General features: G+C 41.6%; 2 protein-coding genes across 12 annotated transcripts in view; one reads left to right on the forward strand and one right to left on the reverse strand.

Annotated features, from left to right (window-relative positions):
• The window catches only part of GABPA (GA binding protein transcription factor subunit alpha), a 37,876-nt gene extending 30,799 nt beyond the window's left edge, over window positions 1–7,077 (reverse strand). The window contains exons 1-2 of one of the 6 annotated variants that reach the window (XM_050784766.1): window positions 6,979–7,077; window positions 354–456 (exon numbers count right to left, since the gene is read on the reverse strand). In XM_050784766.1, coding sequence (XP_050640723.1) covers window positions 354–430 — 77 coding nt within the window. In that variant the 5' untranslated portion in view covers window positions 431–456; window positions 6,979–7,077. The other 5 variants (XM_050784765.1, XM_050784767.1, XM_050784770.1 and 2 more) reach the window with 5 other exon arrangements.
• ATP5PF (ATP synthase peripheral stalk subunit F6) overlaps window positions 1–17,938 on the forward strand; it is a 985,871-nt gene extending 967,933 nt beyond the window's left edge. For 3 of the 6 annotated variants that reach the window (XM_050784785.1, XM_050784783.1, XM_050784784.1), the window contains exons 2-5: window positions 7,145–7,196; window positions 12,673–12,849; window positions 17,087–17,211; window positions 17,762–17,938. In XM_050784785.1, the coding sequence (XP_050640742.1) occupies window positions 12,686–12,849; window positions 17,087–17,211; window positions 17,762–17,799 (327 nt within the window). In that variant the 5' untranslated portion in view covers window positions 7,145–7,196; window positions 12,673–12,685 and the 3' untranslated portion in view covers window positions 17,800–17,938. Of the gene's footprint in view, window positions 1–6,997; window positions 7,061–7,095; window positions 7,197–12,672; window positions 12,850–17,086; window positions 17,212–17,761 lie in introns of those variants that run through there. The other 3 variants (XM_050784782.1, XM_050784786.1, XM_050784781.1) reach the window with 3 other exon arrangements.
• The last annotated feature ends 2,584 nt before the right edge of the window (window positions 17,939–20,522 follow it).

Here is a 20,522-nt window from a genome sequence, read left to right on the forward strand (position 1 = left end):
TTACTCATAAATATCTGTTAAAATAGTTCAGGTTGAATTAAACTATTTCTGAAATTAAAGCAACCAGTGCTGAGGAAAAGAATAAAGAATTAAATGCCCCAAAGGAGAAAACTATTGAAATCAATTGCTTTTGATTTCATTCACCCTTTTACTATCATTAGTTTAAAACTGTCTTTCCCTCTCAGCTACAAGCACACTAAGTCAGAGGAAATAAAACAATACATTATCCCCTAAAATGCTGAGAACAGTTTTTTTTAAAAAAAAGGAAGTCCAAAAGAACTATGACTTGTTTCCTGGTTTTAATTAGGTATATCGGTATTTTGAAAAAAATGATAAAATTCAGAAACACCTACCTTTCTTCTGTGCACTCTGGTTTCTCTGTTCCATCAATCTCAATTTCTATCAGCTCCTCTGCTTCTCTTTTAGTCATGGCTGAAGTATTTCAAAGGATCGGTCCTGCAAGAGTGACTTTTTAAGATACTTTAAAATTATCTACATAAACAGAAACGACACACAAGAAGTAGAGACCCAATTCAAATAAAAGGCAAAGGGCAAGCAGAAGAGGGGGAAGTAGTCTTTACTCATAGAAGAAAATCAGCTGGGCGTGGTGGCTCATGTCTCTAACCCCAGCACTTTGGGAGGCCAAGGCAGGCAGATTGCTTGAGCCCAGGAGTTTGAAATCAGCCTGGGTAACTTGGCGAAATCCTGTCTCTACTAAAAATACAAAAATTAGCAGGGCGTGGTGGCACGCACCTGTAGTCCCAGCTGTTAATACTTGGGAGGCTGAGATGGGAGGATCACCTGAGCCCAGGAGGCTGCGGCTGCAGTGAGCCATGATCGCACCACTGCACTCCAGCATGGGCGACAAAGTGAGACCCTGTTGGAAAAATAAAATAAAGAAAATCCACAAATGACATTTACAAATTAATTTTTTTAAAAACTGGTGTTTATCAACCTGACATGACAACTTCATCAATCTACTGGATTTACTGGGATATTTTTGGGACCAATCGCAATCAGTAAGTTACCTCAAAATTAAGTTAAGGGTCTGTTAACTATATTAAAGCAACTCAGTCTCAATAAAAGATTCAAACCTGAAGCTTAACATGGAGATGAACTATGTTTATTCAGCTAAAAGTTGTACCTTAGTAGCATAATTTACTGCAAAGTATCACACTGATACAATGACATGCAAATTAATCAGCTAGGATTTGATACAAATGATGTCCCTTATAAATGCAATATTATAAAACAGCAAAACAAAGTAATAAAGTATAGATATGCATATTATTTCCCTGATTACACACAGTAGAAAATTTTTAATGATTTTTTTCAGATGTGGTTTTATTTTAAACAAACCACTACTTCAGTTTTTAATTATCCAACGTAAAATTTTTATCTATTGCTTAAAACCACTGATACAAAAACATTAGAATTTTAAAAATGCTAAGTAATGCACAAATAGCTATATACACATAGATATTTCTTTGTGGACATTTCTGAGGTGTTACTACTGTTAAATACCAGGTTCTGTTATTAACTACCCCCTTGTAGGTCAATAAATTTGTCTTTGGACTCCATATGTAATTTCAGTCCACAGCACCTTCTGAGACGTTAAAGTGTATGGCACATCTAAAAAGAGGCGTACCTTTATAATGAATGCTCCACTAAATTTGGTATTCCGACATTTACAAAACAGTTGTGTTCCCACTCACAAGATTTGACGAAACGAAGAATTTAAATATTCATTTGTATTAATAACCATTACTCACTGAGCATCAGGCACTGCATTCAAATGTTTTGCATAGAGCAACCTTATTTTGAGCCCCATCTCATACAAACACTATTCAGAGGTGACGCTAAACCACCTGTGGCTCCATGTCACAGTTCTGGTGTATCAACCTAAGCAGGTATCATTCCAGATGCGGATGAACCATGGTTGTTCAAATATAGGTTCTGTATTGCGTATATCAGTACCACAGCCACCACCACCCCTTACCTGGAGTACTGCAACAATCTCCTAAAGGAGGTCCCTGTGTTCACTCTTGTCCCCCCCCCAGTCTATTCTCAGCCAATAAAACAGCCAGAGTGTGATCGTTTTTAAAACGCAGCTGGGCCAGATATGGTGCCTCATACCTGTAATCCCAACACTTTGGGAGATCGAGGAGAGAGGATGTTTGAACCCATGAGTTCAAGACCAGCCTGGGCAACATAAAAAGAACCTGTCTCCTATATTTTAAAATTAGCCAGGCATGGTGGTGTGCACCTGCAGTCCTAGCTATTCGGGAGGCTGAAGTGGGAAGATCGCTTGAGACCAAGAGTCGAGGCTGCAGTCAACGATGATCGCGCCACTGCACTCCCTCCTGGGCAACAGTGAGACCCTGGCTCTTAAAATAACTAAATAAAAGTAGAAGGTCCATAAAAGTAGAAGAGGAAATTGGAAGAGAGGGCCAGAGTGATTCAATGTGAAGACTTGCTGGTTAGCTGCGACTGGCTTTGAAGATGGAGGAAAGGAGCTATCAACCAAGGAATGCAGGTAGCTCCTGAAAGCTAGACGAGGAACAGATTCTCCTTGGAAGGCTTTAGAAAAACAGGACTGGCAACACCTCATTTTAGCCCAGAGACCTACTTCATATTTGACTCCAAAACTGTAAGATAATAAACTGGTGGTGTTTTTAAGCCACTAAATTTGCATACTTTGTCACACTCACATTAACAAACTGTCTCCCTTTCCACTTTCGAAAGGGCTATAACTCTCCTCAGTTCTCAATATCTCCAACTCTGGGGTAGCTGGTTTTTTGACAAATAGCTAGCATCCAAATCTAGACTGCCTGATACAAAATGATCTAATTTTTCCCACATAATTAACGTTGCTCTCAGGCTTGTCCTTAAAGGACAAACAATAAAAGGGTAAGGTTCTCCAATGGGCTGGATGCATGCACATGGAGCAGACTGCGCAGGCTCCGTTCACACGCCTATCTGGCAGACTGCACAGGTTCCAGCAGGCTTCTATTAGGGATGATGAAAAAATGAAGACCCTCTGGTTTTCTTTTTTCTTGCTGATGCTGGCCTAATAAGCCTTCCCTTTCTCCAATAAAGCCTATTCCTCAACTGGTGCTATGTGTAAAATTGTGGAATTCAACCTGAGTGCTAAAGAAAACAGGTGGAAAACCAGTAGGGATCTACCTTGAAGGACAACATAAGCTTCACAGGGCAGGAATATGTGTTCACAGATATATACAAAGTACTCTGAAGAGTGGTACTGTGTGGTACACACAGGTGTAGATATTCAGCAGGCACTCCACCAATATGTGTTGAATAAATGAATAAGAACTATTTCACACCATATAAAATGAACTACAGATGCCTTAAAGGATTAAACATAAAAGGCAAAACTATGAAACAGAAGAAAATGGTGGGGACATTTTTGTGGTCTCAGGATAGAAAAGGATTTCTTAAATAAAATTCCAAGAACATAACCGTAACGAGAAAAATCTGATTACATAAAAATCAAGATTTATGTTCCATAGACAGGCTACAGAATGGGAAGGTATTTCCAACACCCAAAAGTGACAATGGAATAGACAATGGCCTGGAATTTGATAACCAAAAAAAGGGACAAATTAGAAAAGTAGCCAAAGCCTAGGAAAAGGATTTTCACATAAAGGGAAACCAAAATAACTCATGATACAAAAAAATGCCCAAATTCAAATCATTCAAAAGTTCAATTTAAAACAAGAAAGTACCACTTTATACTGCGTGTGTGTGTGTCGGGGCACGGGGGAGGCGGCAAATGTCAGAAAGTTAAATAACGAGAGCAGTTAGCAGGAACATAAGATTCCCCTGTCTCTGTAGCTGTGGTGCTCACAGGTGTAGATGTTCTGCAGAAAAGTATATCAAGCATACTTACACCTGCAACCCAGCAAGTTCATCCCTAACTCAGCATTCCAGAAAAATTCTCCAATTGGTTAACAGGATTGACTGATAATGTTCAGGGCAGCTTTGTTGGTGACAGCTGGTGCCAATCCAAGTGTCTATGTTAAGAAAGTATTAATCAAAGAAAACACGGAGAAAGCATACACTATGGAATTTTAGTACTGATTAAAAGGAAATAACGTCCACACAAAATAAATTATAAAAAACTGTTGTTTACAGAAAACAGTGAGAATCAGGTTTGCAGCAGAATAGCACTTTAAAAAATCACTTATTTTCAGGGCTTATAAAGAGGTCCACTCCCATCTCCACAACCCATTTTTTAATGATTAGAAAACATAATTTTCTGGAAACCTTGGCAAAATAGAAAAAAAAGCATATGATGTAGCCAGAGGCTGAGAAGCGGCCCTAATGACTTGTCAACAGGGACACCTGGGGCTCCCCTAATATAAACACTAAAATAGGAAGTTGCTACAAAGAAATGTATCCTATGATCTTTCAAAAAATTTATAGACCAATCCCTCAAAAGTGCCAAATAGAGAAAAAAACAAAACAAAAACCCATGCCCTTTTGGAGGGGAAAAAAAAAATACATATATATATATATATAAAACTCAGTTTCTTAAATGATCTTTCAAAAAATATTACTCAGTCTCTTAAATGATCTTTCTCTCCAGGTTCTCTATCTATGCTTAGTCTAGAGAAGCAAAACAGAGATTTGAGAAATAGTCCCAATCTTACATATCAGTTTTTGAGTGAGTCTTATCTCTTTTTCTGAAACCAATTCCCCAGGCTTCTACGTCAACACTTAGGAAAACTGAGAGAAAATTACTAGCAGTTTCTCCATCTAAGGGCTGCCCCCGCCAGAACTGCACAGAACAATTTCATATATTTTCACTGACACTCTGGTTCTGCTGGATTAAATCCAACCTGGGGTTCGGAATGTTCCACAAGATGGGATACAAACTGAACTTGAATTTAACGAAAAATTCTGGGAACAGCTAGTGTCTTTTAAAATACAGATAGATGTAACATTCCCTTTTGAAATTACAGATAAATTTGAGAATTGTCCTTCATTGGAGTGCGTTATTAATTACAGAACTTAGAACATTTTTTCCCAATATATTATAAATATAAGTGGAGTGTAGGAGTACCTGCGAAATTTACTGCACATTTTCCTAAGTTATTAAATAAATGCTTTTCAGTGTCTGAAGAAATTAAAAGACATTTTTATTTCAAAAATAAAGGTAGCAGTTAAGAAAAAGCAAAGCATGCACATCTATTTAATATGAAGACAGACATACAGTGAAAGATTAACAGTTGGGACCCCCAGGTGAAGGGTATATGGGTGTTCACTGTATGATTTTTTCCCCCAATTTTTCCATAGGTTTGGAGTTTTATATATAAAGAGTTGAGGGAAGGCTAAAGTCAACAGTTTTAACTTACTACTCGGTCTGAGGACTTACTTCAACCTAACATCTAGCTCACGATTTAATTACTTCATTACCATACATGCCTCATGACAGATGCTCTTGTATACACAATTCAGGTAAAACTGACTTAAGTCCACCCAGCGTCACTGTCTGTCTAAAAATAAAGCAGCTTGGAAAGCCTGGAGGGAACCCTGAGAGACAGGCTGGTCCCTCAAGCAATTGCTTAAGAGTTGAGCGGTTTCTTCTGAAGTTCAAGATAACACTACCTAGGAATGTTATCACCGCCTCGTTCTACAATTCGCTCAAGTGAATCCTGCTAAATCTTTGCTCCTCTCACGAGTCAGCTCTACTGCTATTAGTGGAAACTATTTATGAAGTGAACTTTATGTCTACATTTCTAATAATCTTGCAGTGCAATATTAGGCACTGACCTCTCGGTCGCTAACCCGATCAAACTGGGGTCCCTAAATCCAAACACGCACACACAGCGTGTCTTCCAGCACACACAAAACTTTAAAAGTAGACAACCCATTGTTATCTCCTTGGTTTACTTCCTCGCTTAAAAACAAACACAAAAAAAAACCAAACCCAGATGACTACCATATACGCTGATAAATGATTTTCGTGTAACTGTGTTGTTCTACAAAGACACTGGATTTGAAGTGAGTGAATCGCTGAGTCCCGCGATGAGACAGGGTCTGCCTTTTGCTCTTAAAATCTGGGGGCATCAGGACCACATCCCAGCTGAGCAGGCTGAGACTGCGGCGGAGTGTGGACCGGCGAGGAGGGGACGCGGAAGGGAGGGAGCGGCGACAGGCGACCCGTCCGGCGCGGGTCCCGGCGGCGCCCGGTCCCCCCGGGTTCCAGGCCTCTCGCCCCCCGCCCCTCCCCTTCGCTCCCCGCACAGCCTCTCCCGCCCCTCCCCACCCGACTCCCTCAAGTCTCCACGAACGGAAATGGGAGTCACAGCGTCGGGGACCAGCGGAAACAAAACACAGAGGCGGCCGCGGGGGGGCCGCTGTGGGGGAAAAGGCCCCGGAACGAGGCCGGCCCGCGCGGGCCCGCGTTCCCCTCCTCCCCGGAGGCCGCACTCACCCACTCCGGAATCGGCCCTGTTGCCCCCGCCCGCACTCCAGAGCCGGCTAAGAACGGCAGCGGCGCGGGCTCCACGTGCAGTGTCTCTCCGGGTAAGACCTGCAGCTCCCGCGACTACAAGTGTGAGGCCCCAGGGCCCTTCCCGCGGAATCGGCACTGAGAAGCCCCAACCCCCCTCCCGCCTCCCAGGCACCTCCGGGTCCAGGACTACAACTCCCAGCAGGGTGCGCAAAACGAACGCCCAAGGCAACGGAGGCTCACGAGGCACAAGGAGGCACAAGGAAGCACAACGCCCCAATCCGCTCTGTTTTACATAGTCTCACTTTCCCTGCACCACTATACACCTCGATAACCCTAACGAACAGGACGCTGACTCGGAGGGGAGCTTGAACTAGGGGAAAGGCCAGTCAAAGGGCGCATGCGTACAGAGCAAGGTTTCAAGGAGGGGAAAAAGAACGGGTCAAATTAGGGGAAGAAAAGATGGCGGAGGCTTTGCCAGGGGACCCGGAAGCACTTACCCTCCACTTCCTCCTCCTGTTTGGCTTCTGTCTCACCTAGACCCGTCCGGTCGCAGACTGTCTCCGAGACGCTTCCTGTCCGGTGAGCGTCGACCGACTGAAACGGCGGCCCATAATGCATTGCGATGGCGGGTAGGCGTGTGGGGGCGGAGCCAGGGCCGGAAGTAGAGCGGTGGCGGTGGCGGCGGAGGCTTTGGCAGCTCGGGACTGAGTGCAAGGTGACTGGGAGGGTAGCTAGATCAGCGTGGCCTCTTGGGACTCCAGTTCTGGGTTTCTTCACGAGGCCTGGGCTGCCTCTCACCTTTACCCTACTAGGAGAGAGCGGCTCTGTGTCCTGGATACCTGCGCTGCCTGGCCCGGGGTCACAGCTGACCTCTACGTTTCTAGACCTGGGAGTTTGCCTAGACCCAGAAATAAGATCGATACCCTCTCTGAGGGCTAATGGGGCGGCGCGGGGGTAAGGGCGGCCTGGGGTCTCGGGCCCGCTTCCTGGTTGGGGCAACCCAAGGTCAGGCGCGCGGGAGAGGTTTTCGGCCAGGCCTACCCGGGCGCACGGGACCGTCTAAGCTACTTAGGCAGAACGGGCACCATAAGAGGGAAAAGAATAGTTACAATCTTGAAAGTTTGCATCCCACCTAAAAACGATGATAGTGCTAACACTTCGTTAGGCGACTTTATGGATTGTTCTTAGGAATGTGCACTGACGAGGCAGCGAACCTACTAACCTATGGCTGGTCAGTCATCCCTATAAATAGGAGAACCATGCCCCCGCCCACGACGAGGCCTCTGCTCAGACTAGTGTTTTCTTACTGTTGCCTTCCCCAGTCTTTCTGATCATGTCAGACGCTATCATATTCTCTTGTGGCACCCGATGGTACTGGAATGGAGAATTTATGGCAGGTGGTATTTCACAGCTATTTGTGTAATGACTATCTTCTGCGTGTCAGTGGACAATGCGCATTCACTATCAGTGAAAAAAATGAAAATGATTAAAGGAGAAGGAACAAGTTTTGATATGAGATTATGTGTTCGTTCTTTGGGTGAGTTCGTAGAACTTATAAGGGAGACGAGAACTGTTGAATACTGTGTATAGATTTGGGGTTCAGGATGAATACTAAAATTAGAAATGCGATTAGGGAATCATAGGCACTTAGATAATTGAAGCAATGAAAGTGAAGTTTACCCATGTTGTAGCAGGAATAACATCTGCAGTCAGACTTAGAGCAAATTAACTGTGTGACTATGTGCAGCTTCACCTTTCTTAGATATAGTTTTATCATACGTAAAGCAGGGATAAGAACACTTTCTTCTAACTCTTTTAAGAGTATTGCTGTAAGGGTACAAGGAGAGGATATATATGGAAGTACTTTACACAGTATATAGGGCTGAGCAAATGTTGGGTGAACTTATTGCTGAATGTTAAGCATGTCCTTAGTTTGCTAGAAAGGAAAGTAGGCATTGAGTTGCACAATTTTTTGTTTTTTTTACATATTTGTGTTAAGTTAGATTTTGCTGTGTAACTTTGACCAGATAATGCTAATCCTCAGTTTCTGTATGTTTAAACATAGGAATGCTAATAAGTGGCACATGACCTTATGAAAGGTCATTTGTTGTTTGCTTGTAGCCTTTTCTCAAGTGTTTTTCCCTAATGGGGTATAAAAGTGATATGTTGGCCGGGCGCGGTGGCTCAAGCCTGTAATCCCAGCACTTTGGGAGGCCAAGACGGGCGGATCACGAGGTCAGGAGATCGAGACCATCCTGGCTGACACGGTGAAACCCCGTCTCTACTTTAAAAATACAAAAAACTAGCCGGGCGAGGTGGCGGTGCCTGTAGTCCCAGCTACTCGGGAGGCTGAGGCAGGAGAATGGCGTGAACCCGGGAGGCGGAGCTTGCAGTGAGCTGAGATTCGGCCACTGCACTCCAGCCTGGGCGGCAGAGCGAGACTCCGTCTCAAAAAAAAAAAAAAAAAGTGATATGTTATGAATTCTTTAATTTCTTCAAATACTTTGCTTTCATTCAGGTGAAGCATATTTTGATTGTATTGATTGTAGGATTTCTTTTCTTTTTTTTTTTTTTTTGAGACAGAGTTTCGCTGTTGTTGCCCAGGCTGGAGTGCAATGGCACGATCTTGGCTCACTGCAACCTCTGCCTCCTGGGTTCAAGCGATTCTCCTGCCTCAGCCTCCTCAGTAGCTGGGATTACAGGCATGTGCCACCACTCCCAGCTAATTTTGTATTTTTAGAGACAGATTTCTCCATGTTGGTCAGGCTGATCTGGAACTCCCTACCTCAGGTGATCCGCCCACCTTGGCCTCCCAAAATGCTGGGATTACAACAAAGTGCTGGGATTACAGGTGTGAGCCGTCGTGCCCGGCCTGATTGTTGGACTCCCCTCCCCTCCCCTGCCCTCCTCTCTCCTCCCCTCCTCTGCCCTCCCCTCCCCTGCCCCTGCCCTCCCCTCCCCTGCCCTCCCCTGCCCTGCCCTCCCCTCCTCCTTCTTGACAGGGTTTCACTCTGTAACCTAGGCTGGAATGCAGTGGTACAATCACAGCACACTGCAGCCTCTACCTAACAAGCTCAAGTGATCCTCCTGCCTCAGCCTTCCAAGTACCTGGGACTACAGGCACTCACCACCACACCTGGCTGTTTTGGTTTTTTTTAGAGATGAGGTCACACTATGTTGCCTAGGCTGGTCTTGAATTTCTGGGCTCAAGTGATCCTCCTGCCTTGGTCTCCCAAAGTGCTGGGATTACAGGCATCAGCCACTGCACCTGGCTCATTGTAGGATTTCTTTTGATAATTTTTACATGCCATTCCAGAGTTTGTCAACCCTGGCATTATTGACATTTTGACCAGATAATTCTTGTGGGTGAGAGGGCTGTTATTGTCGTTATAGAGTGTTTGGCAGCATTCCTGGCTTTGTACTCATTATAGGCCAGTAGCACTCAGCTTGGTGAGAACAACCAAAAATGTCTAAAGACATTGCCAGATGTCTCCATGGAGGGAAAATCTCACCTCTTCCCCCACCCCCAACCCCATTTTGAGAACTATTGTGCTACTCTACAGTTTTCTAGCTAGTGCTTCTCAAACTGTCAGTGGTAAAGGGCCATTCTCACACCCGCTCTTGTGGACACTTTTGAGTACAGTGAAAATGAATTACAAAAGAAATGAAATTTAAAAAACAAAACAATGAAGTCACTTAAAATACAACGTCTAATTTTTTAGAGACAGGTTCTCTCCATGTTTCCCAGTCTGGTCTTGAACTCCTGAGTTCAAACAATCCTCCCTCCTCAGCCTCCCAAAGTTCTGGGATTACAGGCATGAGCCACCACACCCGGTTCATAAGCTCTATTTTTTTTATTTTTAAATTCAGCAAACAAATTACCTCTTGAGTCGTTATAAGTTTCTAAATGCTTATTTCTAATTTCTTTGTTTTGAGACAGGCTCTTGCTCTGTAGGCCAGGCTGGAGTGCAGTGGTGTGATCCTGGCTCACTGCAACCTCCACTTCCCAAGTTCAAGTGATTCTCCTGCCTCAGCCTCCCGAGTAGCTGGGATGACAGGTGTGCCCATGCCTGGCTAATTTTTTTTTTTTTTTAATAGTAGAGACAGGGTTTCACCATGTTGGCCAGGCTGGTTTCAAACTCCTGGCCTCAAGTGATTCTCCCATCTCAGCCTCCCAAAGTGCTGGGAGGTGAGCCACCTCGCCTGACCTCTAAATACTTATATCTAATTTCTGTATTACTTTAGACCAATAACATAGCGTGTATACTTCCACTAGTCCTATTATGACTTAGTAGAAGTCCAGTGTCAACACGATGATGACTGGTATTGTCATTAGGAAATTTGGGAAGGCATGCAAGCATGTTAGCATATCAGGTTTTCACTCGAAGATTCAGAAATTTTACCAGCCAGGGCAATATGGCAAGACCTTGTCTCTACAAAAAAATAAAAGTAAACATTAGCCTGGTGTGATGGCACACAAGTGTGCTCCCATCTGCTTGGGAGGCTAAGGTGGAAGGATTGCATGAGTCCAGGAGGTCGAGGCTGTAACGAGCTGTGTTCAGCCTGGGCAACAGAGTGAGACCCTGTCTCAAAAAAAAAAAATGATGCAGAAATTTTACCAGGCTGTGGTGCATTGTGAGCATTTTGTCACCATTCCAATATGGGGTTTGGCAAGCCCTGTCAATGTATAGACTCGGCCTTGATCTGAGAAAAATGTATTCTTCTAATTATTTATGGTCTCTCACTCCTTTTTTTTTTTTTTTTTTTTTTTTTTTTTTTTTTTTTTTTACCTTTTGAGTTGGAGTCTTGCCCTGTCATCCAGGCTGGAGTGCAGTGGTGTGATCTGGGCTCCCTGCAACCTCCACCTCCTTAGTTCAAGCGATTCTCCTGCCTGAGCCTCCCAAGTAGCTGGGATTAATTTATTTTTGTATTTTTAGTGGAGACAGAGTTTCACCATGTTGGACAGGCTGGTCTCAAACCTCTGACCTCAAGTGATCTACCTGCCTTGGCCTCCCAAAGTGCTAGGATTACACACACAAGCCACCGCGCTTGGCCCTCTTTATTCCTTTTCTTCTAGAATTCCTGTTTACACCTATTTGTTTTAATTTGGAATACTTTTTGCATTTGATCTTTAAATCACTAAAGTAAATCTCAACAGGGATTGTCCTCTACTGAAATGTTTTAGTTAGAAAATAATATATTTTAGCTTAAGGAAGTCGTGGGATTCGAAAGTCTTTAAGTCCTTATTTTTTGTTTTTTTTTTTGATACGGAGTTTTGCTCTCGTTGCCCAGGCTGGAGTGTAATGGCATGATTTCGGCCCACTGTAACCTCTGCTTCCCGGGTTCGAGCAATTCTTCTGCCTCAGCCTCCCGAGTAGCTGGGATTACAGGCGTGCCCCACCACGCCCAGCTAATTTTTGTATTTTTAGTAGAGACGGGGTTTCTCTATGTTGGTCAGACTGGTCTCGAACTCCCGACCTCAGGTGATCTGCCCGCCTCGGCCTCCCAAAGTGCTGGGATTACAGGCATGAGCCACAGCACCTGGCCATAAGTCCTTATTTATAAAGTTCAGGCTTCCATCTCCTTCACCAATTTATTTCACTGGTAAAATTGGACTGCCAGCCCCTCCCCCGTGTCATGCACAGCTCATTTGGTATGGCTGCTGTTTTTCTTTGCTGGTTCTTCTGGACTTTGATTTAGTTGTTACAGTATTCTTAAACGGCTGGAATCCTGTTGTAACGGACAGAGCAGTTTCTGCCTCTATGGGCCTGAGAAGTCCACGCTTTCAGATTATCATGCCTGGCTGAGGCATGGGAAACCTTGTACATCAGTTTGGGGACCAGTGTGTTTTTCCTGTTAGGAGTGGACAATGTTGCAACAGTCTACCTCTACTGTTTTCTCTGATCCAAGACTAAGTTCAAGGGAGAAGAAATACCTCACCTCACATTTTGTGCTCTAACCTTGATGAAGCTTCAGGCCTGAGTTTTTAACTGTTCCTATATCCCAGGGACTTTTGGTTAAGACCTAAAAATCTTGCAATGGGGAATGAGGAGGAGAAGGGAACTGTGGTCAGGTATAGACTGAGATCTGATATGATGTAATTCTGTAGCAATTAGTAGAATTTGAATCTCATGATATATTTAGAGGTGATTTCTGATACGTATATTAACATTTCTGATGCTTGTTTTCAGTAACAGAATCAGCATGATTCTTCAGAGGCTCTTCAGGTTCTCCTCTATCATTCGGTCAGCAGTCTCAGTCCATTTTCGGAGGAACATTGGTGTTACAGCAGTAGCATTTAATAAGGAACTTGATCCTGTACAGAAACTCTTTGTGGACAAGATTAGAGAATACAAATCTAAGCGACAGTAAGTGAATAAATAACTACAGTGTAAATATAAATATTCAAAGTATGTAAGCTCCAAGGTGGTAATAAAAAATGATGTGGTATTTGAAAGTGTCAGACCTTCACTGAGCTCATCTCTGACACAGAGGTTCATTAGGTGCCCTCAAAAAAGAAGGTAAGGATCTTGATTTTTTTAAGTCATAAACTGTATCTTCCTCGTACTAGTTATAAGGGAAAATCCTATTAAATCTATTGCCATTTCAAATATATCCTTACTGTAATGTCATATATTATAAACCACATCAATTCATAGAAATACAGAGGGTCTTGGAAATCATTTAGCAGCTAAGTTTGAAAGAAGTAACTCCCTTAGACATTAATTAGCCTAAGATCATAAAACTAATTGGGGAAAAATGTATTATCATAGTATATTTTAGCCCTCAATTTAGTGGCCTTTCTGTGACCTCGTAATTTGGGAGAAATGTATAAGCACAGCTCTTTTTTTTAAAACGCTGTTTCCATAGTTAAGATCTCTGAGAATATATATTAAAGGACAAAAGACTCTGAAATGACATAATGTAAGTCCAAGAAAAACAATTGTAGAACCCTAGTTTTGGAAATGAATGACCACCTTAGCCGTCATCAGGTCCAAAGCCCAAGTCTTAGGAAGAGTGATGTGCATGAATTCATAGTTCCATTTTCTTTCATATAGTTGTCTACTGTGTGTAAAGCACTTGGCTGTTAACTGTGATGGGCCACAGGGCATTTTTTTACAATATTCTTAAAGTCTGACAGGAGTAGAAAGCTAGTAAGCAAATAAATACAATATAAGGTAAAATGAGTTAGGTGCTAAGATAGGGAAATGTTGAGTGCTTGGGGAGTTCATAGGAAAGAATACTCCTTTCCAGCTAGAGGCATTTTAGAGGCTTTTTGGAAGGCAGTGTTTGGGTATTCATCCCTCTTCAGAATCTCATGGACAACTGTGGATCATCTTCCCAGTTTAAAGAAACAAACATGAAGAATTTACTTACATGATTTTGCTTATAGCATGAAATGGTTCTCAAACCCACAGGAGGCCTTCAGTAGACACTAAACCCAGGGGTTTACGCTAGGTTCTAAAGATCAGTGTATGAAGGTTGGACATATAAATGAGGGTAGGAGGAGAGTATCTTTTAGGAGGAAAAAATGGTGTGAACTAAGGCATGAAAACTAGAAAGCACAAGATACATTTGGTGAATGGTATAATTCTGTTTCCCTGAAGTATAGGGTATATGAAGAGTATAAGGATGGTATAGGGTTAGAATGAGGGATTATGGAAGGCCTTGATTATAGACTGAGCAAGTAAGATATGTGGTAGGCATTCATGAGAAATTAAAGCTTTTTGAACATGACTGTGGGGATGGAAGATTACTCTGAATTAGGAGGATAACTTAGGTTTGAAATGGGAAGAGAGCAAAGATAGATATGTTAGCAAAATGTAACCTAAACATTAGTTGATGAGAACCTTGACTTCATAGCAGTGATAATGTAAAAGTGACAGAGTCAAGACATTGAAACACTGATGACTGGTTTTGGTGAGCTGCTGGAGAGGAAGAGGAGAGGGAACAATAAAAGAAAACCGACTTTTGAGGCGAGGTAACTAACAAAGGTGTTACTGTTGCCAAAACTGAGGAGAAATAGTGAAGGGATTAAAAATGTAGTAAGTTACTATGTGCTTTGACAACCGTATAGATGTTACCCCAGTTTTATATATGAGAAAACCAAGGCTGACAGTTAGAATTTGCCAAAAATCATACTATGAAGTAACCAGATGTACAGGACTCGTCAGGGAATTTTGAGTGTCTTCTGTCCAAATGTGGTGTTACGTTATAGTATTGATGCTGTTCGCATCATTTTAACTGTCCTTAAAAGCCTATCTAGTAAGAAGTGAATTCTTAGGTGTACCCGAAATCTAAGGAGTCTTGTTTGTGGGTCATTGATTCGTTTGTGCAAACACATACATGGAGAGTTCTGAGGATAGACCCTGGGCTGGCATCCAGCACAGCCACTAATGAGCTCTATGACCTCGGGCAGGTTTACCTTCTGTAGGACAGTTTTCTCTTACTAAAATGGGGATGATGATAGTACTTACCCATTTCATAGGATATTATAAAAATTAAATGATTCAGTACATTAGCGTGCCTAGTATTTGCTAGTGAAATGAACAAGTGTCTTCTGAGTGACTGCTTTGTCCCAGTCACCATGTCACCATGTGAGAGCCTAGGGATATAGTAATAAACAAGATAAGCAGCAAGACTTACATTCATTTGAGGAGGTAGATGATTTCTGGCCTCTTTTTATCACAAGAGTGCATATTAAAGTTAAAATAGCCATCATCCATCAGTAACCAGTATTAGAGTATCTAGTTGAAGGATCTATTTAGAACCACACTGTCCATTTCGGTTGCCATTATCCATGAGACTATTCAAATTCTAATTACAATTAAATGTATATATAAATTCAGTTTCTCATTTTCTCATACATGTTAGCTCTATTTCTAGCGCTCAATAGCCAGATATGGCTAGTGGCTACCATATTGGACAACACAGACAGAGAATATTTCTAACATCACAAAAAGTTCTATTGGACAGTGCTAATCTGAAAGAAAATTGGATCTCTAACAAGAAACATTGTTAACAAGTTCTTAAATTGGAGCCACCTATGTATTTTTTTGTGCACGTTCTTTAACTTAAATAAGACTCTATACTTTGATCATAGGCATGTGTAAAAATGTTATTACCCTTGAAGGAATTTTCACGTGTACATTTTTTTTTTACATTTAGAATATTGTTCATTGCCAGGTAGGCAGTAATATTTATGACAAAAACAGAAGAATTTCTTCAAATAATTAATTGGACCCAATTGGCCCTGCTGCTGGTCCATGATGCTATATTTATTTTCCCAAACTGCACACATCTAATTTTGTCATTTTATTGCTTAGCAAATAAAATAAAATACAAACTCCCAGGCCTAACATTCCAGGCCTCTCATGATCTGGGGTTTGCTGATTTTTCCATCTAGACTCCTTAGCATTCCCCACATATAGTCAATCCTTTACCACCTCTATGTCTTTGCTTTTTCCATCTTAGAAGGTCTCAAAATAAACCCTGGCCCCAAATGCCTGATGTTTCTCAAATGCCACCTTTTTAAAATGAAATTTTCCCTGATTAGCTTAGCAAAAGTGATCTCTTCCTCAACTTGAATAGCTTTTTGTTAAACCATGTCTTTGAAGCTCACCACATCACTCCTTTACAGCATAAATATTTATAAACATGTAATTTTTTTCTTCTAAATTGCAAAATCTCTGAGGGTAGGAAATAATTTGCTTCTTTAATAGAACCCCTATTGTAGAAACTTAAAAGTTACTAAGTTCTTTAAAAGCCATTTAGTGATGGCTGACTTAAAGCAAATGATAATAGTAGATAATAATTGAGTATTCACTGTGTGCTGGGCACTGTGCTTAGAGGTATGTGTGCGTTTACACCCTTGTTTGGTAGGAACTTCATGTTTAGATGTGGAAACTAAAATTTAGAGGCTCTGTGCCTTGCTCAGGTTTACACAGTTGCTGAATAGTTGAACTTACACTCAAATGGAACCAGTCTTTGACTCCAGAGCCCGTAGACTTAATGATACACCTTACTGGAACTTAGACCCTGAGAAATTCTGACTTAAGTGTCTGTGATACTAAGAAACCTTGAATGTTAGAGATTTGTTTGAAGTTACCTCATTTATGTGAAACCTCATCATAATAAAATAGTTTGAATTGAAATTGAAGTGGAAATACTTCTTTTCTTTCTGAAGTTTTTTCTTCGACTACATGAATGCTTTAAAAAGGTCTATTGGCTGGGTGTGGTGGCTCACGCCCGTAATCCCAGCACTTTGGGAGGCCGAGGCGGGCGAATCACAAGGTCAGGTGATCAAGACCATCCTGGTCAACATGGTGAAACCCCCCCTCTACTAAAAATACAAAAATTAGCTGGGTGTGGTGGCGGCGCCTTGTAGTCCCAGCTACTCAGGAGGTTGAGGCAGGAGAATCACTTGAACCAGGGAGTTGGAGGTTGCAGAGAGCCAAGATCGTGCCACTGCACTCTAGCCTGGCAACCAAGCAAGACTCTGTCTCAAAAAAGAAAAAAAAAAAAGATTGAAATGTGGTGAAGAGTAATTTTGTTTTAGTAAACTAGTACATAAAATTAATTTTTGTTTGCTCATTTACTTAACAGGACATCTGGAGGACCTGTTGATACTGGTCCAGAGTATCAGCAAGAGCTGGAGAAGGAGCTTTTTAAGCTCAAGCAAATGTTTGGTAAAGCAGACATGAATACATTTCCCACCTTCAAATTTGAAGGTACATCTTGTGAATCACAGATTCATTCTTGTGGGGGATAAGTGAAGAATATTTACCCTTACTTGGATTTTTGGAGAATCGAATGACAGTGTTAACGTGAATTTATTAGGACCATGATGTGTGCCTGAGAAGCTGCCGGCTAAATGTTTGCCATTAGAATAAGAGCAGTATAGGAAATCACATAACATAGCGATTAAGTGGTGGGGATCTGAAATTGAATTGCCTGATCCTGAATCCTGACAATCACTTTCAGTTGTGTAATCTTGAGTAATTAACTGTTGCATATTTCCTCATCTGACAGTTGGGGAGAATTATAGTATCTTCTGCATATGTAGTTAAATGACATAATATATGCAAAGTCAATTAATGGAATGCGTGGCTCATAGAAAGTGTTGCATAAATGTTTAGCTATATTTCTATGTAAATGTTTACAAACAGTAGATATTTACTAACAAAATCAGAAGATTGATGAGTTAAATCTTGAGCATTTTACATAATCCATTTTCCTGCAGTATAGCTAAGCTTGACCCTTTTTTTCCCTTCTTCTTAGATCCCAAATTTGAAGTCATCGAAAAACCCCCGGCCTGAAGAAATAAAGTAAAATTAATCTGGTAATTTGTCATGGGTTAGCTGTACAACTAGTTAATGTTTCAGAATAAACATGCATTTCATAACTGTCAAATGTTCTTTTAATTCTGAGTCCAAATAAATTATTTGGTGATGTTGAGTGTGTTCTTAATGAGTTAAGTGCTGTGTGTTATGGATGTTTTTAGATCCTTTCATTTGGTTATAATTAAGCAGATGAAGACCTTGGATAAATTGGGCACAACTCGCCCGTAACCCTGCTTGTCGTGGAGGGATGTTACCCTTCCTTTAGAACATGAAGAAATGGTTTATAAATTCTTTGTCATAGCTTTCTCAGAAATCTGAGTGTAATTTTTTTATATGTCCTGGAACATCTATTGTGTTTTAACTTTGATCTCCTCAAATGTTAAATAATTTTCTCCTAGTAACCCAGGTCCCTCATCTTTGCTTGCAGGTCACAGTGTATGTTACAATTCTGTTCAGATTGATGAGGGAAAGGTAGGGATGAATGGGGTTCTATAAAGGAACTTACTTTAAAAGAGTAAACTATATGGTGTTGTTTTGTCCTAATAAGAAGAGTTCCAACAGATACATTCTAGATAAGTGTCATATCAGACATGGTCAAAATTTTAGTGACTATAACTGGCTCTCAAGGAAGTTACTTAAAAAAATTTTTTTTAATGGTCAAAATCAGGCTTACAAAAAAGTAAATTTTAAAGGAAAAACAGCCATGTCTTATTAGTATTTGACAATATCTCTGATATGTGTTAAATATAGGTCTTTAATAGATCTTTAAGATTTTCTGTAAAAGTGTGAAGCCAACAGTGTTTCTTTTTTGTTTTTTTTTTTTTCGGAGATGGAATCTTGCTATGTTGCCCAGGTTCAAGCAGTTCTCCTGCCTCAGCCTCCCGGGTAGCTGGGATTACAGGTGTGCGCCACCATGTCTGGCTAATTTTTGTATTTTTAGTAAAGACAGGGTTTCACCATGTTGGCCAGGCTGGTCTCAAACTCTTGACCTTAGGTGATCCACCTGCCTCAGCCTCCCAAAGTGCTGCGATTACAGGCTTGAGTCACTGTGCCTGGGCCAAAGGGAATAGATTTTTATTATGGCATACTATAGCTGAAGGCAAAACCTGCTGGGGATTCCTTTTTGAAAGATCTACAGATATTTCCTAATTATGTAGATACGATTAATATGCTATGTAGAGAAGGAATTGGGGAGGGCAGTACAGTAGGAAGAAACAGCCCACTTTTCTTCAAATGTGGCTAAGCAGTGACAGAGCAGTTGAACTACTTTTACTTAAATAATTGCAGGCGTTGGAACAGAGAATCGGGTATTTAATTATGGCACTATCTAAAGGTAATCACAGAAGTCTAGTTGACCCAGAGTCTTCCTCTAACCTACCCTGAAACAGCTCTCCTCCACCCACCTGTGGCTGCAAAGCCGTCTTGTGTCAGCTGGAACTGCCAGTCAGTAGAGAACAAACTGACCTTTTCTGCATATGCTTCCTCTCCCTGTCTCTACCTCCTTCTTCATTCAGAGTTTAGCTGAATTTTACCTTTTATCAGCTAACACATACTTATCTCATTAACACATTTTTTACTTGTCTCACAACTGTAGAATTGCTTGAATATCCCAGTCTCTTTGTTCATTATTGAAACAGGGTTCTGTTTGACTGTAGGAAGCATCCTATTCTTGTGCCCTATATTACAGGGCTGTGCATTTACATTTAACTTTTGGTCAGGCAAGCACTCCCTGTTTTCCAGCTGAACCTCTTGTGGTGTTGTGAGTCAGGGATCTTAACCAAGGCTTCGTCTTCCTCAGAGTCCCTTCCTCTTTTTGGCTAGACTGCTCCAACCCTGCAAACGCTGGCCTTTGTGCAGCACTTCAGCCTGCCAGGTCACTCCTTGTCCTGCACTTAACCATTCAGAACCACTTTATGTGATTATGACAAACGATCTCAGGCTTGTGGTTATATAAAATGGCTATTTTCCCCCTTGCCTGGTGTTACGAACTGAATTGTGTTTACCTAAAATTCATACTTGATTGAATTGAAGCCCAACTTCCACTACCTCATAATGTGACTATTTGGAGATAGGGACTTTAAGTTAAAATGAGACCTTTAGGGTAGGTCTTAATCCTATCTGACTGGTGTCCTTATACGAAGAGGAAATTTGAGTTGAGGAGAGGTAAGGAGAACTAGAAAGGGACATGTGTCTGTTACTTACATAGCACTACCTTTAATAGTAACCCAAGAAGGCTTGGCAATTTTTACTTATTTAACATTCAGTGTAGGCTTTTTTTGTTTGTTTTTGGCTGTTACTGTTTCTCTGATTGTTGCTGCTCCTGGGGTAGTAGCAGCCTTCCAAATGCTAGCTCTGTAGTAAGGTGCATGTATGAGTTCTTGTGGGGGGCCCTGTGGCCGAGGAGGTCTTCCCAGTCGTACAGATTCCATTCTCTTAAATGACAGATTCACTCCTACTCCCTTCCAAATTCCCCTTAGCTCCCACTGGAATGATAAGTACACACTGTTTCCGATGTTTGCTCTGGGGAGGCACTGGCAAGAAGGCTCAAGGCCAGCTACTTCCAGTGGTGCCTACTGGACCCATGGGACACTCATGTCCTTGACCTAAGAAATCTTGGGAAAACAGATGTTTCACCATCCTCCCCTACTTCGCTCACCTTTTTTTTTTTTTTTTTTTTTTTTTTTTTAAAGAGATGGGCT

The sequence above is a fragment of the Macaca thibetana genome, chromosome 3 (genome assembly GCF_024542745.1).
Source record: "Macaca thibetana thibetana isolate TM-01 chromosome 3, ASM2454274v1, whole genome shotgun sequence".
Lineage (NCBI taxonomy): Eukaryota > Metazoa > Chordata > Mammalia > Primates > Cercopithecidae > Macaca > Macaca thibetana.